General features: G+C 38.0%; 1 protein-coding gene across 7 annotated transcripts in view; it reads left to right on the top strand.

Moving 5' to 3' along the window:
- PDE1C (phosphodiesterase 1C) overlaps positions 1-27,843 on the top strand; it is a 538,202-nt gene that overhangs the window by 88,170 nt on the left and 422,189 nt on the right. For all 7 annotated transcript variants that reach the window (XM_079152338.1, XM_079152340.1, XM_079152344.1 and 4 more), the window contains exon 2: positions 1,718-1,768. In XM_079152338.1, coding sequence (XP_079008464.1) covers positions 1,718-1,768 — 51 coding nt within the window. The remainder of the gene's footprint in view (positions 1-1,717; positions 1,769-27,843) is intronic.

Here is a 27,843-nt window from a genome sequence, read left to right as displayed (position 1 = left end):
CTTTCTATTTTTTTTCCTTCAGAGACCTATGATGTCTAAAAAGGAAACAGCTGAACTCAGGGGCCAGGGAAACTCATGTCTACAACTAACCTGGACTTGTTCCTCCTTCTTCCCTGGCCCCCTTCTCCCTTCATTTTATTTTGTAATAACTTTGGTTCTAGAAAACTCCAGAGAGTTACCCAAGTTTTTCAAGTGCTCATAATGACTCTCAGACTTAACTATGATACTATCCACGTGAGGATGTGAAATTATGCTTAAAGACCTCTCCTGAGAGAGCAGGTTGGTGTTCTCAAGTGTTTCAGAAGTAGCTCTGCTTGGAGGCAGGAGTAGGAATGCAAATGATTTACCTTCAGGTGGTGGTTCCACAAAAGGCCTTAGGAGACAAGAAAACACCCATGGCTGATGGAACACCTGGGCCCTTTCTTGAGTTGAGAATCCTTTCTTCTAAAATGTGTTTGGTACAGAGCCTAGGAATTTGATCTCTTCAGTTTAGAAATGCTGTGGTGTGGGAGATGACAGCATCTGGATGAAGTGTCACCTCCCCCTGCTGGTCGTTTTAGTCTAATGTCACGTTTGTAATATACAAGGAGAGTGGAGACACCGGGGGACAGTGCTAATACAGGAAGAGACCGAGTTTGCATTCATTAATTTTAAAACATTGTCCAAATATAGTCAATGTTAAATGTTTATCTTTGTGTGACTGTCAAAGGAAATTTTAGCTCTTTTCATTCTTTGCAAAACAATATTTAGGAAGTTGATATTTCTTTTGTCCATCTACTGCTTTTTATATGATAATGATTATAAGCACTCTCTTTTATTCTGCATAGGCGTTCATTATTTTTTTTCCCTGAGCTAAAATGAATAGGGTTTTCCTGTTGGTTGCTTTGGATATACATTCAAGCAGATCCCAAATACTTATATCTGTCAGTCCTATGTACACAAAACAACCATGGTGCCATCTTTATGGGAATTAGAAGTGATATTTAAAAGTGAGCAAAACCTGGATTTCTTCTAAACAACTGATTTTTTTTAAATCCACATAGATGGGTTGATAAATTCTATAATTTGTGCATATTAATTGAGACTCCATGTATAGGGTAGAAAATTATAGCCAATTGTCTAAGGAGGAAAACTGCCCTTCAGAGAAACTTTATGACCAAGTTTTTCTAGGCTAGTTATGAACTCTGTTAACATCTAAATTTAATATTTTTCTAACCAAACACAACTTTATCATTATCTTCTGAAATCCCTGCCTTGGCTTTGCCCCCATGGGCCTGAGAACCCTGGAGTCATTTCAGGAGTTTGGTGTGTGCGTGTATGTTGGAGGACAGACCCATGAGGAGGTTCAGGGTTACGGACATCCCCTTACATGAAAAGCTGGTGCATGTGCTTCTTACTAAGCAAATTCAAACCAGACCCTCTCTAGGCATATTAGAGTAGATGTCATAAATGATCTCTCCAGTTTATTCAAATATTCTAATTGAAATGAGACATTGACCTCATTTAGGTATTGAGAGCAGCACTGGAAATCTGGAAAGGGTAAAGTTGCTTTTATCCACTTTAAGACTCAAATTCATAATGCTGAAGCATCAAGAGAAAGGGCTATATCTTGAGCATATTCTATGAACACACATGTATATGTTCTTTTTTTTTTTTCTTCTTCTTTTTTTTTTTTTTTGCATGACTTGTTCTTAATTGCATTCTGTTTTTTCCCTAGTTGCAAATGAAGCTGGAGATAAGAACGCTAGACCACTTGCCCGCTTCTCCCGTGAGTAAACCTTATTTCCCGGACTCCTTTAGAAGCTGTCTCCAGGGGCCTTTTCTTGTGTGGTTCACCCTGTAATCTTGTCTGTTCTGCCAGCTATATCTTCAACTTCTATTTGAGCCCCATCACAGAGAGCCACTCTGGGCTAGGGGCTTTTCAATTCTCATAATTGTGGTTTCCAAAGAATGGTCCTCAGAGCTTCAGATTCAACCTCACTTCTACTTTCTCTTCTTTAATATTTTTTAGTTGTAGATGTATGCAATATCTTTATTTACTTATTACTTTTATATGTGCTGAGGATTGAACCCAGTTAGACTCACATGGTGAGGCAAGTGCTCTACCACTGATCTACAACCCCAGCCCCTCACTTCTTTTGAGGAACGCAGAGCCTCCAGCCTCCCACCCCAGCTGTTCTGAAGCAGACAAATCACCAGGTGATTCCTGTTCACATTAGCTTGAGAAGTGCTATGCCAGGAACATCCTCAGAATGAATGGCAGTGGGCGGTTCTTAATGAAGACACAAGGAGGAAGGGAACATAAGATGCTTGTAGCTGTCCAGGTCTGAACACGGCTAAAAGCATCATCACTGCCTAACATGGATTTTATGCACTTGCTCCTCTGGCTGTCTGGTGACACCTTGCAGCTTGGGTAGATTGAATGGTTTTCCTTAGGCACTGGATATTCCCGAGGCTGCAGTCAGGCTGTGGTGTTTCCCTCAAGTCCTCTCTCCAGGCCTTGATCTCAGTGGGAGAGCAGGACTCAAAAGCCTCTCAGAAGTTTCTGTGCCCGTGTGGCCAGCACATTGCATGGCGAGTGAATCCACTCTCTGGAATGAAAGCCCTGGATTCCAGTAAGGGCAGCCGGGAAACCAGGGATGGAGTGGGGCTGGGTGGAGGTGCTCCCCACACCTGATGGGCCTCCAGTGGAGGAATGGTTGAACTGTAAATCAAAACAGGAATGCAATTCACCTGCTCTCTCATTTTCACTTGGTGCAGTTTTATAATTTTTGGACCTCAGTTTTCCCATCTGAAAAACGGAGAAGTCATAGCTTTCATAAAAATGTTGCCATCTTTTGAAATCGAGACCCAAAGAGCGCCACTAACCTCCCGTCTGTGCATTGCACATGCAGGGTGGGTGATGTATGAGTGTGACATCGCTGGAGTAAATCATCACAAAGTAGAAAAAAATAAAAGTACGATTTCTCAATTTCTCTCCATTTACAAGGATTTTAAGCTCTGCCTACTACCTCCTCCTACTCCTCCTCCTTCTTTTTGGAAGCCTCCAAAGTTTGGGATTGATTTCCTAGAAATGATTTTTATAGAGCTGTAATAACATATGATAATGAAAGAGCACTAAGTGCTCACATTATAGAAACTGCGTGTTAAAACACAGGCTTCTCACGGGCTCTGTTATTCACTGCCCTCCTACCTGGAAACATTAAGTCCAAAATAAGTTTTTCATCCCACAGCTCAATAAGAATATGAATATGCTTTTATTCCCTTTACTTTCTCATCTCTGGAGCAAGACATGGGCACAATAACAAGCTGGAATCGTAACTGACCACGCATGCGCACTGTGTGAGGTTTGCCTCCATGCAACCTGCGTTAAGTCCCGGGTTAGGAGAGAGTGGGGAGGGTCCTTGGACTGTTAGGCTAGAATGAGGCCTGGAGCAGCCAGTCCCCTCACAGGAAAAAAAAAAAAAAAAAAAAAGGTGGAGGTGGGGTGGGTGGGAAGAATCTCCTGACTTGGTGCAATGTCCTAGAAAAAGGTCAGATGGCATATTGGCACATTACTAGAGGGGGAAATTAGGTAGCTTTTAAGACCAAAAAAAAAAAAAAAAAAAAAAATTCAGTGTAGCATTGTCCAATTGACATTTCACATTGAAATGAATGAAGTGTTGAAGTGTTCAGTTTGGGAATATAGGGAGGAATTGAATAATAGACTATTCTTTGGAGACTGGAAGATGAAGTACTGCAACATTTTCTATTTTTTGCATCCAACAAAGCAAATGTAAAGCTCCACCAGTAGGCATTGCCCAGCATGGATTTAGGTGGGGTGGAAATGGTGAGCAGGAGTCTCTACTGAGATGATGGGATCTTCTGGAGGTCAGAGAAACACTCTGGTGGGGAGGGAGGAGTTGGCTTTGCTGATGGACCCCATGGAGTGGATCAGACTCTGGATCTTATCAGAGGTTCTTTCCCTGCCCCTGCCCCCATCATTTCTGGCTCTAACTTTGGATTTTGATCAACTTGACTTCTTTCAGTGCATCTGCCTAGTAACCCTGGGCACATGCCGTAATGCTGATCATTCTCCTTGGAGCTGGGGTGGAAAAGAGGAGGAGGGAGAGAGGAGGTGAGATTCAAAGGTAGTGGAGAATATTCTCCTTTGATAGCTATAGGAGAATGATGGTGTTCAGGAGAGAGAGGGACTAAGAGTGACTTTGATTCTAAGGAGTGTGTGAGCTGGGGTACCTTGCCTTTGGACCACTAGTTTGCACTGCCATGGAACTAGCTGTCCTGGGAACATGGGTATATGGGGACTTCTCTTGATAACTAGTGGGTGAGCTTCTTTCCTTATCTAAAGGGCTAGGGTTTACCTTCTCTGTGACCTGAGGCCTTGGGGGTCTGCTAACATGAGGTGCTAAACAGTCTTCATAGATCTGGGTTGTAGTGACATTCATTAGGTTATGTTCACCTGGCACAGGAAGAACTTCCCCAAATACCATCTCCCACCAGCTTACTAATGTCAGAAATTCCTCATAATAAGGGGAAAACTCCAAGACTTGAAATGCAAATTCCCTTGGAAGACAATAATTCTTACTGTAGTGAAAATAATAGGTAGCAGGCCTTTTAATGTCTTTCCTAAGGACACTTGTTCTGTTAGAAGGGTCACCTGCCCAGTTCTAGGTCCTAGCCAGGTAAGGAGTTCCCAGAGGCCATGAGGCCAGACATCTGGGACTTCTAGGATGGAGTCAACTGGCTGTGAGGCTGTGGGACCCTTGATGGTCTAGAATTCTGGTCTGCTGGTGATAATATCCTCCAAGACCAAGCCAGGAGATTCCTCCTTGCAGACATCTGTTTTTAGTGCCTGTCAGTCTCCCCACTGGAAGATCAGACCTTGCAAGCCCAGGGCCCCCTCTGGTTGAGCTGTGTATTGACCGTGCCTGGTGCAATCAAATGACGGCTGAGTAAACCAGTACCTGCCTGTGGTTGTTCCCAGGGCTCCTCTCACCTTAACATCATAAGCAGCTGTGGGGTATCCTACTTCCCACTGCCACACACACTTCCCAAACGCTCCAGCATAGTGTTCCACATGCTAGTGGGAAAGTCCTCAGAAGACATTAGGGAGACTCTGATCTGGGTTTGCGTTCCGCATGTAGGAATTCTGAATTATTTGTGACCTTGAGCATTCCCTTAGCCCCTCCAAATCACACTTTCCTCACTTGGATTCTAAGATAAATTAGAACTTACTTTCAGAGGAGGCATAAGGATCACATGCACAGATGAGTGTTAAAATACTTAAAAACAGTCAGGAATGGGGGTGCATCCTAGGACTAAGGAGGCTGAGGCAGGAGGATTGCAAGTTTGAGATCAACCTCAGCAACTTAGTGACACCCTATCTCCAAAAAAACAAAACAAAACAAAACAAACAAACAAACAAACAAACAAAAAACATGGCAGGGGAAGTAGCTCAGTGGTAAAGCACTCCTGGGTTCAGCCTCCATTACCACCTCCCCATGCCCCCACCCCTCCAAAAAAACTTAAAAACCTGTGACATGGTCTGACCAATCAGAACAGGTGTGGCTCATAGATGGACCAGGGTCCAGGAGATTACTCATAGGACAGTTACTGGGTGAGGCTGGGGCAGCTGAGATGGATATTGATCCTGATAACCTGGGATAAATTATACGATGAAGCACAGTGCCTGTATACTGTCAGTGCTCAATAAGTGTGGATGGCTGTTATGTATTATTACCCTAAATCGTGGGTCTTCCTGTCTTCCATTCTTCCTTCTCCTTTCCCTTCTCCCCACTTCCCTCTTTTTCCTCCCTTCCTCTCTTCTTTCCTTTCACATAGATTGATTAAAAACTTTTCTATGCTAGGCCCTGGAGATACTCAGATGAGTGAGTTTGTCTTTGAGAGCTGACAGTCTCATCAGGAAGATAGAAGTGATGGCTGCAGTCTAGCCTGTGGAGGGAAATGCTAGAGATGGGTAGCAGGATCTGGAGGAATCTGAGGGGGTGCACCTCAGCTAGCCTGGGTAAGGGTGGATTCCAGGGGATCCCCTAGAGAAGACAGGCAATATCAGGGCTTGAAGTGGTGAGTAGGGTTGACAGATGAGGAGAAGGTAGCTTCTAATCTGAAACAAAACAAAACAAAACAACAACAAAAAAACCCTCCTCCCCCCAAATTACAACACCACACTTAAAGGAATAAAGGCCACCATGTGTAGTATTTGGCCATGGCCACGATGTGGCAGAACAAGCCCAGATTGTGGTGTGCCTTTCTTCTCCAGGGGACTTTAGGGACTGCATTCAGTATTGGACATAGCTCTGGTTAAGGGGGCTGGGGGGCATCGAGGGTACTAGAAGAGACTGTGCCTAGGGACACAGTGGTCCCAAACCTTGTATAGCTGGACAGCTTCATTCTGGAGATTCAGTTGCTTCCCTAAGTGAAGGGAGAATAATTTCTCCCCTAGATGTTCACTAATGAAAAAGAAATAGTGGTATCAAGAGCAGTAGGAAAAATGGAGACATATTAGTCGTACCTTTAAACCTGGCATCTCTTGTTCAGGGAGGTAAAGGAATCTGGACATTGTTGGAAATATAATTCCTGTTGAAGAGCTGGAGTCATTATAGCGGACAGATGATGCAGTCAGGAGAGGCACTTGGTATTTTTGGGTGGGGTGAGTGACCCCCTACCCTGGCAGAGGTGGGTGGGGGAAGCAGGGATGTGCAATGAGGTCAGCACAGGGGCAGGGTGGAGGGAGAGGCAGCTTGAGTCCATTCCATGCCCACGTCGGGGTTGGGCCCAGGAAACTCAAGCCAAGCTACAGAACATGCTGGAGTTCAGAGAGCTGTGCAAGGTCGATTGGCAGAGCTAGGAGAGTCTGGCAAATATTGGGAGCTTGAGTTGAGGGTGGACAGATGGTAGAACTAGAATAGTGAAATCAAGGAGAAGAGGAAATGCATAGGAGGAAGGACTGAGAGGTGCCATGAGGGGCGGACTGTGGCTGGGGAGGGCTTTCAGTGTGATTGGGGACAGGTGCTGGGGCAGAGAGTTAGCCACATAGAGGGAGGGCCTAGGGCAGGTGAGATTGGGTGCGTTCAGGGTATTATGGTGAGTTAAAAATAAACTTGTAGATATGGAGAACAGAATGTGAGTAAGGAACTGGGGTGGGGGAAAGCAGAAAATTGTCATTCAATGGGTATTAATTTTCGGTTATACAAGGGAATAAGTTCTAGAGATCTGACGTACAGCATTATGCCTGTAGTTACAATGTGGGATTGTGCACTTTACATTTCAAATTTGTTTTTATTGATGCACTATAATGATATATAATGGTGGAATTCATTAGGCTACATTCATATGTGCACATTACATAATTTGTTTGCTGTCATTCCCTTTCTCACCCCCACCCCACAATTCTATGTTTCATTCTATGTTGGTACCCTCTTTGGGACCCTCACATGCTGTGAGAGCTTTCCTTACTTGCTTCTAATAAATCTGCTACTGAATCCTCAAAAGAAAAAAAAAAAAAAGGATAGATTGTGTTCATTTGTTAATTTTCTTTTTTAAATCACAAAACCCAAATAGCCAAATAAACAGAAAACAGAAGAACACGAAGATATTTTTGGAAGAGATGGATGTGTTTAGTACTTCAATTGCTGTGGTAGTATCAGAGGTATATGTATATGATCAGAATCTCCAGAATGCACACTTTATATGTGCATTATTTTATATCAGTTATACCTCAATAAAGCTTAACAAGGGAGAAGAATGGACTAGGACAGGAGCTTTAGACATTTCTTGATTTCTTTGCCTTAAGTATTTCTGCAAACTTAAGCTCCTGGACATAGCTCTAGGTACCACCTCAACAGTATTCAAGAAATAATCATCTCTATTTCCCATTTATCCTAGCAAAAAGTTGTCTTGGTAGTGGCAGCTCTAGAATCTTTATACATGAAGGACTATGAGGCAGTAATCTAGCTCAGTGATACTCAAAGTAGAGTCCCTGGGAATTTTTTTGAAAGGCAAGTTTTTAGGCTCATTCTAGATCATCTGGATCAGAAACCCTTGGAGTTGTCCCCAGCCACCTGGTTTTAGGAAGCTGTATCTGTGGCTCTGATGTACACAAAAGCTTGAGAACCACTGCTTTTGCTAAAAGGACTGTGTGGTGGTGGAGCTGGAGGCAGAGACCAGGATGCAGAGAGGTGCAGTGTTTAGTTTACATATTACAGAATAATACAATTAGCAGTTTTCTAGAACATGTATGAAATCACTTATATGTAAAATGAAGCCAAAAGCAATTGTCCTTATCATAGAACAGTATGTTATCACTGCTGTTGTTTTATTGGCAGGGTTTTGAGGGACTTAAGGAGACTATTGGGCGGTGGTCTAAAGGTCCCTGCATCCCACCTCTTGGAGCTGGGTATGCTCTGTAACATCTCTTGGATCAAATCCTCTTTTTATAAAGTCATCTCCTACCTAGTCCTGTTGTCAGAGCATGGCTGGTTCACAACACCTTTCTTGACCTGTAATCACTCTTTGCGCTGTGAGCTAGGTCATCATCCTTAAACGAATCCTGATAAAAACCCACATTTGTGTTCCCCAACCAGTTACTCCCCGAGTTGTGTTCACCTAAGATTTATATGTTTGTCCTCAAGGGGGCGCCACTGTTTTATCTTACCTCCTTTTCCCCTTTCACCAAAAAGAGTTCTCAGCTGAGCAAATCAGTTGGTTCAGTCAACAAATCTATCAGTTTATTATCTTAGATTCAAAACATTTCAGGTTACAGTACAGCTTAAAAATGACCCAGTCCAAAGCTTAGAGCCCACTGGGGCAACCTGATGGTGTATTAACATTCACTTGTTAATTGGGGAGATATTCACTTCCTAGATCCTCTGGCAGACATCTTCCTGTGGACAGATAACTCAAGGTAATCTTCTTCCCTGCCCCCAGGTTAGGGAGGAGGAGAGGGAGAAGAGGAATAGGAAAACATGTCTCTTTTAAAAATAAGCTTCAGCTATATTCAAAAGGGCAAGTGGACCACTCTTTGCAAATATAACTTATTTACATCCTCCTGAATACTTTAAATCATTTCGAGATTACTTGCAATACTTAATGTAATGTAAATGCTGCCTAAATGTTGTTATACTATATTGCTTAAGGAATAATGATGAGGAAAAATAGTTTGTAAAGGCAATTTTTGCTTTGGAATATTTTGATCTGTGGTGGGATCAAAAACTGCATGTCAGCTGGAAGCTTCTATTTTGTTGAGACTAGGTAAATAATCGACTAGGTAAATACTCTGATCACTATTGTATGCCCTTTGGAAGTCCAGAGTCCTCCTCAATGTTTTTTGTGGTTACCTGGGATAATTTAATGTTTTTCTGACCCTGATTTCCTACCTCTATTGATTGTTTTCCTGTATGTGCTTCTGGCTATTTTTGTATCTGCACTGACATAGTCCCAGATGTGAAACAAAAACCCCATCTTCACTTCCTCCAGAGTAACCGAAGGCAGAACTTGACCAAAGATTAAAGGATCAACAAGGGAGATCAACAATGCACATTGCAGTTGCACACAGACAACTTAAACTCATGGGTATTACGGTTTGGATGTGAGGTGTCCCCTCACATTTCTCAGAGAAGAAATGATCTGTATGAGAGTTTTAACACAACTAGTGAATTAATCCCCTGATGGGATGAACTGAGTGGTAACTGAAGGCAGGTAGGGTGTGGCTGGAGGAGGTGGGTTATTGGGGTTGTGCCTTTGGGGTATATATTTTGTATCTGACAAGTGGAGTCTCTCTGTCTATGTATGGATCGATACCTCTGAAACTGTGATGAGTCCCAAAATAAACTTTTCCTCCTCTACAATTGCTCTGGTTAGGTCTTTTAGTTACAGTAGTGAAAAAGCTGACCAAAACGATGGGCATGTTCCCAACAGTCCTTCCAGTTATGCTACCCCCAGTAAACTTTTTAAGGACGGCTTTGCCGTTTTCCCTCCTGACTTCCCACCTCTTGATTCTTCTCTCCCCATCCTCTTCCATTCTTTACCTTTTATTCCCACTTTCTCTTAAGGCACTCCTGGAATTTCTCAAGTAGAGTGGCTTTTGTCTGCCTCTTGCCCCTAGCATTTCACTCTACTTCTTTCAACTCATTTTCTGCCTAAATGCAAACCAGTTTCTTCTAATGGGAATTGTGGAGTCACCTGTGGAGATCATATCAAGTATTTGAGCCTTACTACATGTGTGTAAGCTTATGTAATTTAAGGATCTGATTAGTTGTGTGTGTGTGTGTGTGTGTGATGTGACCCCAGGGAGGGCAAGAATGATGTAGCTTGGCTATTACGCTCCACATACTTCTTCCTGTCCTCTCTCAATCTACACTCTTCAAATAAAATGAGGATCAAGTTTTGGGTTCCAGTGAGAGGAAACCCCTCACATGTTTTTTATGAGCATGTGGAAATCCCGAATAAAATATTGAAAACTACTCTAAAATGCACAATCCAGCTTGCAATAAACAAAGAGAACTCCAGAGGTTCCAGAAGGGAAGGAAGAATTTAGTATCAGCACAGTGAACTGTAAACACACCCCACTGATTGAGCATCTCTGCAGCCTGGGGCTGGTGCAGCTGAGTTCATGACATCTAGTATCACATGTTTCAGTATCTACATGGGTAAAAGGTAAGGCCTTGGGCTGTGCAGCGTGGGCAGCTGAAGCTGAGACTTTTGCCTAAAGTTGGGCTCTTAAAACACATAGCAGATTTTGTTTTCCGAAAATATTTGCATCTCTATCTCCCATCCCACATGCTGTCCTTGCAATGTGATGCTGACAAGCCTCCACTGAGATGTGAAGTCTGTATTCTCTTCCTTTGAATCCGGGTGGCCTGTGAGCATAGCAGAAATAATAACACTTGGAAAGTTGGATTGTCACAGGTGATGCAGCTTCCACCTGCTGCCTGTTGGGGTGTTTGTCCTTAGAGCACTACTTGCATGCTGTGAGCAATCAGAGACCCTGTGGAGAGCCCACCTCTCAACCTTTCTCAAAGTGCACGTTTGTGCACAAAATAAATGGTTATTGTTGTTTGAAGTCACTAGTTTGCTCTGTGCAGCAATAGGTAAGTGGACCAGAGTGCTACATCTTCAGGAAGACAAGACATACCCATTAGCATAGAGAGATAATAAGGCAACTCGTTTGCCCCTTTTGGCTCTTGAGACCTTTTCCTGGGCAATTGAAATGATTTGCCTGATCATGGAACCCTTGCGGACTAAGAAATTTGAAAGTCGGGTCTGAACTAGTAATAGAAGAATCACATGCAAAAATCTTTTTGAAATACAATCCAAGTCATAAGATATTCTCCATAGAGAAAACCAGACGAAGCAAATATAAGCTCGGAGTAAACAAACAACAACAACAACAAAAACCATAGGGGGCAGCAATCCACCACCATGAACAAAAAGTTAGGGAGCTCAGCAAATAGACAACCAGAGCCCTGAGAGCTGAGACAGACCAGTCTATTTAATCATGACTAAGATACAAACAAGAATTGAAACTTTAAGACAGGAATAAGACATAAAAAAAAAAAAAAAAGGAAACATTTTAAGAAAACCTGTAGGACTCCAAGAAATGCAAAAGTAGCATTAAAAAAACTCCACAAAAGAAACCTCAAATGTGGTTTAACCAACTGTGTTGATAGGACTAAGAAGAGAAATAAGGAACCGAAAGAAAGGTGTCCGAGGAGACCATTGCACCAAGAGAAGATGAAGATGAAAGAGGGGTTAGATAATATGAAGATAGAAAGAAAAGGTCAGCATATATCAAACAGGAATTCCAGAATGGAAAAAGGGAAAAGTAATTATTGCACATATGGCTGAGAATTTTTCCAGGATTGGTTATTGCTATGTGAATCTTCAGATTGAAGAACCATACTTAGTTTCAAGCAGGAAAATAAAAACTATCTCCTGTTAGACACATTATAGAGAAATTGTAGAATGCCATTGACAGTAAAAGAGTTCTAAAGACAATCAGAGAAAACATTTCAGTCTTTGTGTCTGAGTCTACAAGTTTAGCTCTTCCAGATGGAAAGAACTTCAGTTTTTAGTCAGGCTTATGTCCTCACACCTCCCAGAGAGTGCATTTCCCAAGTTCCCTTGAAGCTGGGTGTGACCATGTCATTAAGTTTTGTAGAATGGAGGAAGGACCATCAGGGAAAACATTTCTAGAAACTTTCCTGAGGCTTTTCTTTATCCATTTTCAACCCTGCTGTCTGGAACACATGTGTGGTACCTAGAGCCCTAGCTACCATCTTTGACCACAAAGGTACTGCCCACACCCAAGGGTTGGTAGAGTGGGAGTCTGCAGATTTTATGGAATACAGGGGTTCTATCAGTTCTGAAATGCCTACAGCCAAATTTTTTATGTAGCAGATACAAGCTTCTATCTTATTTTATCTGCTGGAACTTTGAATCTTTGTTATTAGGTACATTTAATCCTAACTAGTGCATCTACCAATGGTCAATTATTAGACTGATTGCAGACTTCTCAACAGCATATTTAGAAGCCAGGAAACAGATTGAATAATATTCGTATATTGATAAGGGCAAAGTATCAACCTGGAATTCTGTATTGAGATAAATATCATTTGAGAGGGAAAAGTAAAGAGTTTTCAGGTTAACTCACTCTGAGAGAATTTGCCATATACATATTCTTGCTGAAGAAACTACTAAAGGATATATCTCAGGAAGAAGACAATTGGACTCAGAAAAAAAAAAAAAGGAATGCAAGAAGAAATTATTACCCATTATTTGACTCATAATTAAAAATTAAAAAAAATTAGGATAATTGCTATTCAGTTTTTTGAAAATAGCTTTATTGAGTTATAATTTATGTATCATAAAGTTTACCCATTTAAAATGTCAGTCCAATAGTTTTAGATATTCATGGTGTTGTATGATCATTTAATAATAATATTCTAACCTAATTGTAGAAATTTTTTTCTCACTCCAAAAAGAAATATTGTGCACAATAGTAGATAGTCACTCTCCATTCTGAAACCTACACCTCTAGTCCTAGGAAACTATTAATCCACTTACTATCTCTATAGACATCATTATTTTGGACATTTTATATAAATGAGTTCATATATTGCCTATTATGACTGGCTTTTCTGACTTACCATAATGTTTTCAAGGTTCAGCCATGTTGTAGTATGTATAGGGATATCATTCTTTTTTATTGTTAAGTAATATTCTATAACATGAGTACACCATATTTTATTTTTCCTTTCATCTATTAGGGTTGTTTTCACTTTTTCATTATTATGAATAATGAGACCATGAGCACTTGTGTACAAGTTTTTGGGTAGGTGTATGTTTTAATTTATTTTGAATATATACCTAGGAGTAGAAATGCTAGATTATATGGTAATTCTAAATTCAACTTTTTTTTTTGGTACCAGGTATTGAACTCGGGGGCACTCAACCACTGAGCTACATCCCCAACTCTATTTTGTATTTTATTTAGAGACAAGGTCTCGCTGAATTGCTTAGTGCTTCCCTTTTGCTGAGGCTGGCTTTGAATTTGCAATCCTCCTGCTTCAGCCTCCTGAGCTGCTGGGATTACAGGCATGTGCCTCTGCACCCGGTTAAGTTCAACATTTTGAGGAACTGCCAGACTGTTTTCTAAAGTTTTTGGACCATTTTATATTCCTAAATATATAAGGGTTCTAATTTCTCCAAATTCTTCTCTATGCTTGGTATGGCTGTTTAAAAAAATTAAAAACCTAGTATGTGTGAATGATATGTTAGCTTTTCATCTCTGTGAATCAAACACCTGACAACAACAACTTAGAGGAGGAAAAGTTTATTTTGGCTCATGCTTTTATAGGTCTTAGTCTTAGTTCATGGTTAGCCAGCTCCATTGCTCTGGGCCTGAGGTGAGGCAGAACATCTTGGTAGAAAGGTGTGTAGATGAAAGCTGCTCAGCTCAAGGCAACTGGGAAGGAGGTGGGGTGGGAGAAAGAGAGAAAGGAGAAAGGTCTAGGGAGAAGAAAAGATAAACTCTTCTGGGGCATACACTCAGTGACTTTGACTGACTTCTTCCAACTAGGTCCCACATCCCAGTAATCCATTCAGCTATGATGGATCATTCCATTCAATGAATTGATCCACTGATGAAACCAGAGACCGTAATAACTAATAACTCCCACTTCTGAATCTTGCTGCCATGTTTTCAGAATGACTTTGGGGGACATTCCAGATCCAAATCAGAATAAGTGGTATCATATTATGGCTTTGGTTTTTCATTTCCTTAGTGACTAATAATACTTGGCATCTTCTCATCTGCTTTGTGTCTATTTGTATACCTTCTTTGAAGAGCTAGTTAGTGTTTAAGATAAAGGGCAGCATCCCATTCTGATTTTCTCATGGAAGGAAGTATATTTAAGATGGGAAATAGTCATCACAAAAAAGTTGTCAAACTTATTTTGAACCAAAGGTAGAAGAAAACCCACAAATCATAGATGTACCTCTCTTCTCCCTTATCAGCCACCAAATTCTGCTGATTCTATCTCCTTCAGATACTTCTCCATTTTCACCTCCACAGCTTTGTTTTTGGTCCTTATTGTCACTTCTGTAATAGGTTCCACTGAGCCTTCATCTTTCTCTGTGAAATCAATTCTCCTCCCTGCCAGAGCAATCTTTCAAAAAACAAATCTGACCATGTCACTCCTCTTCTTGCAAGGTTTAGATGTCTGCTTCTAGGAAGATGGGATAGATAAGGCTTTTACTATTCCTCTCATAAAGTACAATTTAAAACCCTAGACATTATATATAAAACCAGTATAAGACTATAAAAGGTGGGGAGCAAAAGGCAGACCGACTAGAGGCCTTGGGACCCCTTGAAGAAATAAAATGATGGTGAGTCGCCTGGATTTTATTTTTGCTGCATATATCCAAGATTTGGAACTAAAGAAAACTGGAAACCTGGAAGTGTCAACACGTGCCCCAACAAACTGCTTTCTCTATTCTAAAGACCAGGAAAGGGATAGCTTAGCAAGATAGAAAAACTGTTAGACACTAACCACCCTAATCTATTCAAATACCACAAATCAACCAACCAGCCAACCAACCAATCAACCTGTGGTCTCATCCTCATCCATACTAAAGGGCTGAGTGGAAAATCTGGATTTCTACCCTCCCAAGACTGTAGCAAGGTATATCAGCACCTTAGCTGGGGTGGTCTTGGAAAAGGGCAAGTAGGGAGCTGGGAATTTGATCTGCATCATGGTGTCAGTGGAATACACGGGGAAGCTTGACTTCCACTTCCAAATGGCAGGAACAAAGCATTCTTCTTCCTTCCTTCTGGGTGGTGTCAGAGGAGGCCTAATGAAGAATCTTCACTTACATCGTTGCTCAGTGTTGATAAAGTCATCCCTCCCACAGTGTCAGTAGAGACCACTTGAAGGCCAGAACTCTCACCACCTCCCTCCGATAACAAAGTTCCTTTCTTCTTTGGGCAAAATGAAATGGAGATCCATGGGCAGCTTCAACTTGACTATGAGGCAGTGCACCCTCTTTCTCTGCTGGTTCTATGTCAGCGAAAATTGGGTAGATAGAACAAGTCAGAAGAAATACATGCCAAGACGCATTATAATTTAACTTCTAAAAACTCTAGAAAAATCTTGAAAGCTGCCAGAGAAAAGAGATAACTTATAGGGGGAAGACAATTTGATTTATGGTAGATTTCACATCAGAAATCATGGAGGTACAGTATTTTTAAGTTCTAAAAGGAGGAAAGAACTGCCAATTCAAAATCGTAAAACCAGCAAATGGAATGAAGGAGAAATCAAAACATTAAAAGATGAAGGAAAACCAAGAATTAGGCCTACCCTAACAGAATGGATAAAGAAAGTTCTCTAAATGAAAAGGAAACAAAGAAGAAACCTGAGAACACCAGAAGGGAAGAATACAACAAGCAACAATATGGGTAAATAAAATAGAGTTTCCCTTTCTTGAATTTTCTAAATTATGTATGATGTTGAAGAAAAAAATTCTTACATTATCTGATATGGTTCTAAATGTGTGTAAAGAAAATAGTATAATTATAGAGGAAAGTAAAGTGCTATAAAGGAAGGTAAGTTGTCTATAGTTTACTGGAACTAGCAAACAGATAATGCCAGAAGACTACTTAGTGTCTGTTTGTTTATTTACCTATTGGTTGATTTATTTTTGCGATGCTGGGGATTGAACCCAGGGCTTTGTATAGACTAGGCAAGTGCTCCTCCACTGAACTACACCCCCATCCTTATCATAAGTTATTTATATGTAATATAATCTCTAATATAATTACTTAGAAAACTATTCAGAGAGATATACTATTGATAAATCAGAATAGAATTCTAAAATATGTTCATGTAAGCCACAGAAAGACAGGAAAGAGAAATGGAGAAATGAAAAATGGAGAGTACAAACGGGGAAAAAACCCCACTAAAATGACAGATGTAAGCCTGTCAATAAAAATCAATACTTATGTAAAACATAAATGAGCCTAATACAGCAATTAAAAGATGAGATTGGCATAGTAGATTAAAAATACAATCAACTGTGTGCTGTCTACAAGAAACTCATTTATAATATAACTATATAAGCAGATTGAAAATAAAATGATAGGAAAAGAGCTCATACAAACATTAATGAAAGGAAACTTGTAGTGGCTTCATACAAAGTAGACTTCAGAAAAAAGAAAATTCACTCAGTGAAGGACATATTATGGTATAATTATCAACCCACCAAGAATACGCAGCAATCTAATATGCTTATGCAACACATGAAGGAGTTGCAAAATGTGTGAAACAGAGTATGATAGGAATAAAATGAGATAGACAACTCCACAATTACAGTTGGAGACTTTGATACTTGTTTCAACAATAGATAGAACACTTAGACAAAAAAGCAGCAAGATTACAGAATAACTGAACAAAACGATCTATCAACAGGACTTGACATTTGTAAAGTATTCTTCTCAACAACTGCAGAATGTTGCATTTTTCCCAAAGTACTCAAAGATAGGCTGTATCCTGGGTCACAAGACAAACTCAAGAAGTTTCAAAGAATTGAAATGCTAAAAAATATGTCCTCTAACAACAAGGTACTCAAACTAGAAATCAATAAGAGAAACATAAGATTAAAAAAAACCCAAACACTTAGAAATTAAACAACACACTTCTAAATAATTCATGGGTCAAAGAGGAAGATTTAAGGGTGATAAAACTAATGCCAATTGAACTAGCATAAAAATTCAATGTATCAAAATTTATGGTACTTAGCTCAAACAAGTTCGAGAGGCAGATTTATAGCACCAAATGTATACTTTGGTAAAGAAGAAAAACCCACAGTTAATCTAAGTCCCTACCTAAAGAACTTAGAAACAGAGCAAAACAAATCCAAATCAAGTTGCAGAAAAGAAATAATAAAGATAAGAATAATAATTGGTGAAAATGCAAACAGAAAAATACAAGAACACACTGCAAAATGAAGTTTCAGTCAATCATGGACCAGATACATGATGGTGGTCTGTGAGAATTATCACCTAGTGATGTTGTAGCCATTTTAGTTTTGTAAGTTCACTCTGATATTGGCATTAGAGGAAATTGGCTAACTATACATTTCTCAGAACAAATACCCATTGATAAGTAACACTCAAGTGTAATAGGGAAAAAAATCAAAGAAACAGAAGAGTTGGTTCTTTGCAAGATCAATGAGATTGACAGACTTCTAATAAGGCTGACAAAGGAAAAAAGAGAAGATTGAAATCACAAATATCAGAAGAGACAGGGAATATCAATAGAGACCATGCAGGTGTCAAAAGGATAATAAGAGAATACTGTGAACAGCTCTATGCAGATAAACCTTTCAATTTAGATGAAATAGATTCCTTTCTTGGAAAACGGAAAATATTACTTCTTATCCAATACAAAAATACAACATTTCAGTGGCTATATAACTATTGAAGAAGTGGAATATGTAATTAGAAACACCTCCAAAAGAAATATCCAGCTTTAGACAGCATGGATGGAAAATTTTAAAGAAAAACAAAACCCAATTCTATACAGTTTTTTCTAGAAAATAGAAGAGGAAGGAATACTATGCAATATATTATATATATAATACATGTATGAAACATGAAATATTTATATATATGAAAAAATATATATGCATAAAAATCTTGCTATTAGTTTGATAGGGATTGTGTTCAATCTGCATAGCAACAGAGAGAATTGGTGTCTTTAGTATGCTTTATCTTTCAATCTGCAGCCAGTGCCACATGACATTTTGGTCAATAGCAGATAAGATATATGATTAGTGATCCTGTAAGATTATGTCAGCTAGTAACACAGCAGACTGTCTTAGTTTGTGTACATAAACTTGATATTTGTGTTCACACAATGCCAAAATCACCCAACAAAGCATTTCAGAATGTATTTCCATAATTAAGTAGCACATAGCTATATGTCTCTCCACTTATTTAGATGTTGTATGATTTCTTTTGTGAGCACAGCATAGTATTCAGCGTGTGGATGTTAACACATGTTTCCTTAGATCTAACTCTGCATATCTTATGTTTAGAGAAATTGTAAACTCTATTGTATTTTTATTTTTGGGGTCTAGTATATGAGAATGCACTTGATTTTGGATGTTTATCTTGTATCTTTGGACCTTGATGGATTCATTTATAAGTTACAGGGATTATATTATAGATTATTATAGATTCCTTGGAATTTTCTACATAGACAATCATGTCATCTACAAAAGGAATAATTTTATTTCTGCCTTTCTCATCCCTGTGCTTTTAAAATTTCTTTTTCATTTCTTACTACATCAGCTGTCATGGTGTGCATTAAGCCTTAGCGAAGGCTTGAGTTGTAGCTCAGGTGGACACAGACAGTACTCTTTTTTGTAAAAAAAAATTTTTAGTTGTAGATGGATATAGTACCTTTATTTATTTTTATGTAGTGCTGAGGATTGAACCCAGTGCCTCACATGTGTGAGGCAAGTGCTCTACCACTGAGCCACAACCCTAGCCCACACACAGAGTCTTGTAGGCTGTGAAATTTGCAATTTGGGGATTCATCATTTCCTAGGCTAAGTTATGAACAACTCCCTTTGCAGCATGTAGTCTTGGGGCCTGTACTGAGATTCTTAAGTTTGTAGCTACAGGTCTGGAACTCTTGAAAAAATTGCCTAGTTTTCAAGTCAGAAATTTTATGAATCTAGGTTCCTTCATTCAACAGGACAAGATAAGAATGGGTTCAAGATGTGAGCCAATTGAGTCAGAAACAAAATTCATGCATGGTATAATTGAAGCAGGTGGAAGGAAGAAATGCTGGATGCGTGGTGGAGTGTTCAAAGTTTTTTTTAAATTTTACTGTGGATTGAGCTCAGGAACATTCAGTCATCGAGCTACATTTCCAGCCTTTTTTAATTTTATTTTGGGACAGGGTCTTGCCAAGTTGCCCAGGCTGGCTTTGAACGTGTGATTCTCCTGCCTCAGACTCCTGAGTAGGTGGAATTACAGGCTTGTGCCATTAGGCCTGATTATATTCCAAGTTTTTAACATGGTTTCTGTAGCCTCTAATGCTAAAGTCTTAGAAGCAGATACAAAAGTTAACCTTGAGAAGACATATTGGGTACAAGGGTATAAATATGAGTAAGTCATAATTCTTTCCCTAAAGGAACTTAGTGACAACATATGATTGTCTTTATTTTACTACCTACTAGCAATGGATATGGACTGAAAGGAAAAAAAGTTATTCTGTGATTAATATATTACCCCAGATCTTCTGTTTTTCTGGAACTCTCATAAAAACTCCAAATCTTCAAGCAATTACTTTCGTCTGCTTTTATTTTTGATCAAAACAGCACACATCCCATTTAAACATGTCTAGGATTAACATGGCACATTTTCCCAAGCCCTCAAGCACTTTCATAGGTACTGTATCACTGAATTCATTCTCACCAAGTTTTTATAATGAGGTTAAAAATCATGCCTGGAACTTCCCAAAGGAATACTAGGCAGATTTACAAATGAGTCATCCAGCAGATGGTAAGATCTGGATATTTGCATGCTTTGCAGACATTAGCATACTTCAAGGCAGTTATGCATTGGAGGATTTTCACTCAGTTATGGGGGAGGCAGTGTCTGAATTAGTGAAAGTCTAAATTATAGAAAACTTAAAAAATGCTGTATTTTAATTCTCACGTAGTCAGCTTCTACTAACCATTAACAAAGTGTTTGTCAAGTAGATTTTAATTCTTATTTTATTTTTTGGCAGTGGGTATTGAACGCAGGGGTGCTGAGGTACATTCCCAGTTCTTTATTTATTTTGAGGCAGGGTCTCACCATGTTACTAATGCTGGCCTTGAACAGGGTCTTACCATGTTGCTGAGGCTGGCCTTGAACTTGCTATCCTCCTGCTTCATCCTCCCAAATTGCTGGAATTGCAGGCATATGCCACTGCGCTTGGCAAATTTCATTCACAATAAACTTCTGTTTTAATTAGTATACTAAATAAATGCAAAGTTTTTGAAAACAGTCTCCCTTTAATCTTGTCTATATATTCTGCTGAACTGACTCATTTCATTTATGTATGACAAAGAAAAATTGAGACCTTTCCTCTTGAAATTGATGGTCTCACTATATAGTGATCCACTGTACTTGATGAATTTTTAAAGAGAGTTTGAAAATTACGTGGAAGCTGTGCCCATCAGTCAGGTAAGGACAGATGCAAGACTACTTTGAAACAAGTAGGGCACTGTGCTTCTGGCTCATTCTTTAGGTTTGGGTTATACATTACTTATTGTGGTAACTATCTGTTTAAATAGGAATGTCAGTCTTATTCTTGGTTCTTTCTGCTGATTTTATCTGACAGCTCAAGTAGACAGTGAGTGAAACCTAGAGTAATCCACATATCTTCTCGTGGAGAACAACCATCTGCCTGAATGCTTTTGCACTCTGGGCGGAGCACATTAGGGATAAGCTCAAAATGAAATTCCAAACAAAATATGAAGAAGTAGGGAATCCCATCATATAGTTTTACATACAACTATAATGCACCAATAAAACAAAAGAAAGAAAAAAAGAAGAAATGAAATGCCACCCTTAAGGACTTAGGGGAAAGCTAGACTTCTTAAAATATCATTTAATAATGAAACCAAAAGAAAAAAATGTAAATCCTGCTTTGCATTCTTCTTAAGAAGCAAGAAGAAACAGCCCCTATTGGGTAGGAGCAAAAGTATATATGAAGAGGAAGAAGTGATTTTGAGTTAGAGAAGCATAGAAAACAATACAAAGAAAGTACACATGCAACCTAGGAATTAAAATCAACACTGAAAACAGAAATGACAATGAAAAAATTTGTTCCATGACTGGAAGACAAACTTTAGGATGCCATCTTTGTGTATAGAATGAAAATGATAAAGAATGAAAAATGATGAGAAAAGATAATAGGAGGTCAGAGAAGAAGGAATCAGTGTAAATGAATGAATCATAGATATTCTGAGACTAAAGTTAAACAATTGGAACAGAAGTCACAATGGAAGAAAAAGTCGAAGGTAACTTGCCTAAAGAGAAAAGAATTAAGACCTGGATTTGCAGCTTGAAAGGGATCACTGTGTTCAAGAAAAGAAAATTTAAAATTCAGCAAAACTGACTTGCAGTTATATAAATACTAGCAAATATTTTGAATTACAAAGATAAAGAAAGCTGCCTGAAAAAGAAAAAAAAAAAAAAAAAACTATCAGACTTGCTTTCTAATTCTTTTTTCAACAGTATATAAATATCAGATGACAACTGAAAAATAAGTTGTATTTAATAAAAATTCAATAACTCCATAGCTAACTAGTAGTTCACATGTATTTAATTAGACAACATGTAATTTTTAGAAAAAATTATTTAATGATGTGTACTTCAGGGAATTGAAACCTGAATCAAAATAAATTCTGTACTTGGTGTTGTTCTGTACAATGTGACTGTTAAATGTTTGAAATATAGCTAGTCCTAATTAAGATGTGGTATAAATGTAAAACACACAATAGATTTTTAACAACATTAATATTAATATTAATAATATTAATAATATTAATATTAATAATAAAATATTAATATTTTATATTGATTGTATGTTAACATGAAAGTATTTTATATTTCTTGGCTTAAAGAAAATGTATTATTGAAACTAATTTCATTTGCTTTTATTTTAACAAATGTAGCTATTAAAAAATTTCAAACTACATAGATAGCTTGCATCTAGATTATAAATTATGTTTAAAAAACGCTGAGGTATGAAAGCAGGTAAATGTATCCTAGAGTCCAAATATTTATCGAACATAAAATTAGAAAACAAAATGCAATGTGAAGCACAATTCTTTTAAAAAATTATGTTATTTTATTTGGTACTGGGAATTGAATCCAGGGGCACTTTGCCCCTGATCTACACCCCCAGACCTTTTTTTGTTTTTTAACTTAAGACTTGCTAAATTGCTAAGGCCAGCTTTGAACTTGGGATGCTCCTGCCTCAGCCTCCTGAATCTCTGGAATTACAGGCATGTGCCACTGAGTCTGACTATGAAGCCCAATTCCTAACAGTAAAGTTTCTTAACATTAAAATAACAAGTTATCAATAAAATCTAAAAATTCATATAGTATCAATGAAAGTGAATAGATGGAAGGGGAGAGAGGAGAGAGTTTCATCATCTCTTACAGGTCAATGAATGCTATTAAGTTAAACAGAATGCTTAAATATGATTTAAATGTAAAGGTACCTGTTATAATTTCCCTATTTGAATTAGTACATATTATAGCTATTGTTTCAAGAAACAAAACTTAAAAAACAATGAACAAAAATGTTCAAAAATTTTTGAATGATAGACTGCCATATGCTGGTACTGCCCAATACAGTGACCACTAGTCACATAATTATATATTGAACATTGAAATGTGCTAGTGTGACTAAGGCTGTAAAAGTTTAATATTATTCAAACAGGTAGGCAACTACGAAGAAAAAATAGAGCTCTGGAAGTTATTAACTTCATAAAAATCAGAATATAGGGAAAAAAGAGCAAAGTGAGCAATTTTCTATTAATCAAGGGTATGGTCCACAAGGAAGATGTGGAAACTATATCTCATATTTATACAAAGGGATCATCCTTTTCTTTAAATTGCCAATGAAATAGTTCACAAAAATTGCCACAAATTGGATGACAGAATTAGATGATCAAGAATAGAGTAAACAGAACATAATCTCTTGCCATATTGTTATAACGTTACCATATCGTGGTTGCATAATGTTGCATATTATGTAATCATTTATAAAAAGAACATATTATTACTTAGAAAATAAAGAAAGAAGAAAAGTTCAAGTTACAACAGCAACTAAAAATAACCACTTAAATTATTTTTTCAAAAACAGACAACTACTGAGACAAAAGGGAATGGAAATTGCCATCACAGTCTTAGTAAATTCAGTGAGAAGTTGACATATCAAACCAGTGGCATGAAGCCAAAGCCATGGATACATGTTCTCTGATTCAAAAACACAAACACATAAAACAACAAAATAGAAAGCCAAATGGGGAAAAAGAAAAACTAATCTATTGAAAGTAGGGGAATGAAAATGTCACATCTAAAAGCAAAAGCAAATTTGAGATGAGAAAAGCAGTAGAGCTAATAAATTCCAGAGCTATCTGGAAGGCAAGGAAATAGACTTCTACAATAGCAAATGGCCACTAAAACTTGCTGTGACAATAGAACATTGTATGCTGGCACTGTCCAATACAGTGGCTGCTAGTCACATGTTATCTATTGAACATTGAAATGTGCTAGTGTGACTAAGGATATAAAAGTTTAATTTTATTCAATTTTAATTAATTTAAACTTAAATGGCCATGTATGACTAATTGCTATCATATTGGAGGGAACAATTCCAGAGAAGAAAATGAATAAGTAAGTAAATACACCAAACTATTAATATGTAGAAGATTAAAATATGTAATGCATAGAAATTTATGCTAACAGATTTGAATATCTCTGAAAAATGACAATTTCTAAGGAAAACATTGATTCCAAAAGAAATAGATGAATGCAGCAATGGCAAAGGAAAACTTTAAAAAATTTATAAAATAATTACTTTTCTAAAAAGACTTCAGATCCCAAGATTTTTGAGTAATTTTATTCAGGTATCAAGGGAGTGACTATTCCCATAACGGGGATTACTTAAAATGAGAAACTGAAGGATAATTTCCTTTATCATATTATTTACAAAAAGCTTTAAATAGAATTCCTAGCAGTGCAAATCTATAAGTATACTATAACAACAACACAACCTGAACAAATAGAACTTACTTAAATGACTTTACTATTAGGAAGTTTGAAAATGTATGATCCAGGTGTCATGAAGACTTTCCTTTTAAGATCTATGTGAGGTTGTCTCAAACCTCCATCATACATGTGAGTACAATCCCTATGGTTTCTTTGAAATTTTTTTAGGGGTTTCTTCTCCTTACTTTGGCTATCATTATCTGAGCCTGTTGGATTTTTTCTTACACTTTATGTCTTGCAGATGTTGATTTACTTTGTCCTAGACAATGAACAAAAGATGAGACACAGTCCATTTTTCATTTCTTAATCTTCTTTCCATATCATTTCTATAAATCAGCAAGTGTATGAAAATTATACTATTCTGGACAGCTGATTACATTGATTTCACACAGCATTTAACTTAAACATGAATATCAGGCTTCAATAATCTTTGAAAATTAGTTCTGTCAAGTGTCTTAGTCTATTTGTGTTGCTGTAACAAAATATATCTGAGAGTTGAGTATTTTATAAAGGATGGAAATTTATTCTCACAGTTCCAGAGATTGGGGATCCAAGATCAAGGTGCTGGCACAAGCAGTGTCTGGTGAGAGCTCTGTGTCCTCTTCAGTGGTGGCACCTGGTTGCTATATCCTCTGGAGGGGATGAACATCATGTCTTCACATGGTGGAAGAGACAGAAGGAGTAAAAGTGGGACCAAAAGCCTAAATCTAGTTCTTTTACAAGGGCACCTAATGAATCAATAATACTGTTGCATTGGGGATCAAATTCTAGTGTGAATTTTGGAGGAGATAAACCTATTCAAGCATAGCACCAAGTATGGTTCCAGCTATATCACTCTGCCTTCTTTCTCTCAAATTAGCTCATAATAGAGAAATTAATAAAACTGCAACCTAACATTCTAGAAATTTCATAAATAGGAAATAAAGTGAATCCAGCAAAATGATAGGGTCGCTTACTATTGCCAATGGGGTTTAAATTTTTCTGGAAGTTTTAGCCAATGCAATAAGACAAGAAACAAAAATCAAAGGTATAACTGTGAGAAAAGGTAAGGAAAAATTCTTATAGATGATTTATTTGCTTTGAGAAACAAACAAAAGTAAAGGGAAGCTCTTAAAAAATAATAAGTATTCAGTAAGGAAACTGTTAGGGAAATAGAGTACATGAATAGCTATCATATATTTCAGCAATAGTGATCTAAAAAATATAATCTAACGATGCACTTTGTTAACAACAGCAGGAAAATTTATAAAATATTAAGGGAACAAACTTACTAACGCCACCAAATCAAAACTTTACTGAAGGAAATAAAAGTTCTGAATGCATGGAAAGAACTCTTGGGTGGCAACAGACAGGAACACAATACAAACTATTCTAAACTCAAAAGGGAATTTTCTGGAAGGATATTGTAGTAGTTTATAGACCTACAGAAATTGCTGTAGAAGCTTAGTAGATATGGTGATAGAGGGAGTAAAACCAGGGGCATGCTACTCTCAGGACTTTTTTTGGTCTGTTTTCTTTAGGGTATTTGCTTTATTTTCTCAGAGACTCCTCCTTGTATTGGGACCTGGCTACTCTTGCTAGCAGCAATCTAAGAGAAAAGAAAGGGCTCCTCCCCTTGGTTTTAGTTTGAAAAGTACTGGAGAAGAACTGTGATGATCCAAGGTTAGGTCATATGCTTAGAGCTCAACTGGTCACTAAGGCCAGGGCCATGGAATAGCACTGCTGGAAGTCCATCAGAATTACCTGAAATGAGAAATGGGCCAGGAGAGTAAGAGGACTGTGATGAGTAAGGAGGAAGGAGTGTTGGGTAAACAAATACCACAGATGTACCACATAGAAAGGATCTGTCATATACCTGAATGAGAATTTGATACATTATAAAGATAATAATTCTTTTGCTAAATAAATTAAGCCATTATACTTTTGTTAACTGCCACCTCAATATAAATTAAAAAGGGAGTTTTTTTTTAGAACTTGATCATATGATTTTAACTAAGATTTTCCTAGAGAATAAGCAAGATTGGGCAAAAAGAATGGATGAGATCTTGAATTATCAGACATTGATTAGATGTTAAAAGATACAATAAGTAAAATAATGTGATCCAGTCACTAAAAAAAGAAAAAAGACAGGTTAAATAGGATAACTCAGAAATAAACTCTAATGTATTTGAGAATATAGAATATGTCATCACAAATTAAAATGTAAGCATTTTGATGAGGGAGTTCTTCTCCCAACCCCAGAGTATATGATATGGGTTTAAATTTTCAGATATCTCTGATATTGCTGAAGACAGAATTTCTGAAAAGTTTCTAAAGTTAAGAATTAGCATATTGAAGATAAAGGAACAATGTCTTGGTCACTGATTTAGGATATTAAAAACATCGGAATTTTATTTTTTGTGTTGTGATTATTTTGTTTGGATGAACATAGAGCTCTTTGTCTAGGCTTTATGATATTCATTTGATTCCTCTGTATCCCCCAGCCCCAGTTTTTCCTACCCACTTGGAATTTCAGAAGCCTTATCCTAGCAGAGGGAGAGGATGGCTGCAAATCCATGTGACTGACATTTTGGGAACAATTGAGGGTTTCCAGAAGTGTTTTTTCTTCTTCTTTCTGGAGAATTGAATCTCTTCCTCTGTCTGTACTTTGTAGGACTCTTAAATTCTCTGCTTTGCAGGAGTTTTAAATTCTCTACCTTCTGCCAGCATAATCTTTGTGTATTTTTATACAAAACTGAGTTGATAAGTTACTTGTCAGATTTAAATGGGATTACCACATCACCTTGGGCTCCTCTTGCCCACAGTTTATCAGCTACCTCCATTAGGCACCTTACAAAATGAATCTGTAGCTACTTCTGATTTAGATTCTTCTCATCTCATTTTCTTGCTGTCTCATCTTTTCTCAACCATTAAACTCACCTTGCATTCTTCATCCTCCCCTGCAGCCTGAACTTCCTTCTCTAAACCTGGAAACTGCTTCATGCAAGAGAGAAAAGTCCAGACTACCTATTGGCAGAAAGGGTGAATCTTGTTTCTTATGTAAAAGGTTGTGTGTTTCATATTCAGAAGTGTGGAACATCCTGCTTGATCCACTCTCTGTGTACCTAATTTGCTCAGACGTAAAGTACAAATGGCATAATGTATCACAGGGAACCCAGGATTAGGAAAATTTGGGGTCAAAACAATCTGTTGTTTTCTAACTGTGTGATCTAGGTGATTTGGTCTCGGAGCCTCAGAGTCCTCAGGTTAGTCATCTTTCAGTAATACTTAAAGGGGGGGGGGGTTGATGGTCGATGAGGTCACACAGGATCAGGCATACAGCAAGCAATGAAGTGTGTTTGTCACATCCGCGTCTGAGCACTTGTTCCCTTGATGGGCTCAGTGGTACAGATGCTGCTGGCAGAGTTTATGAGTCGACAGGATTTATAATCAGTCTGGAGGGTTTATGGGGCACATGAAAATTTGTCTTTGGGAAGATA

The sequence above is a fragment of the Sciurus vulgaris genome, assembly GCF_902686455.1.
Source record: "Sciurus vulgaris genome assembly, chromosome: 8".
NCBI lineage: Eukaryota > Metazoa > Chordata > Mammalia > Rodentia > Sciuridae > Sciurus > Sciurus vulgaris.
Note: the sequence above shows the minus strand (reverse complement) of the source record. Positions and strands in the feature narration are given on the sequence as shown.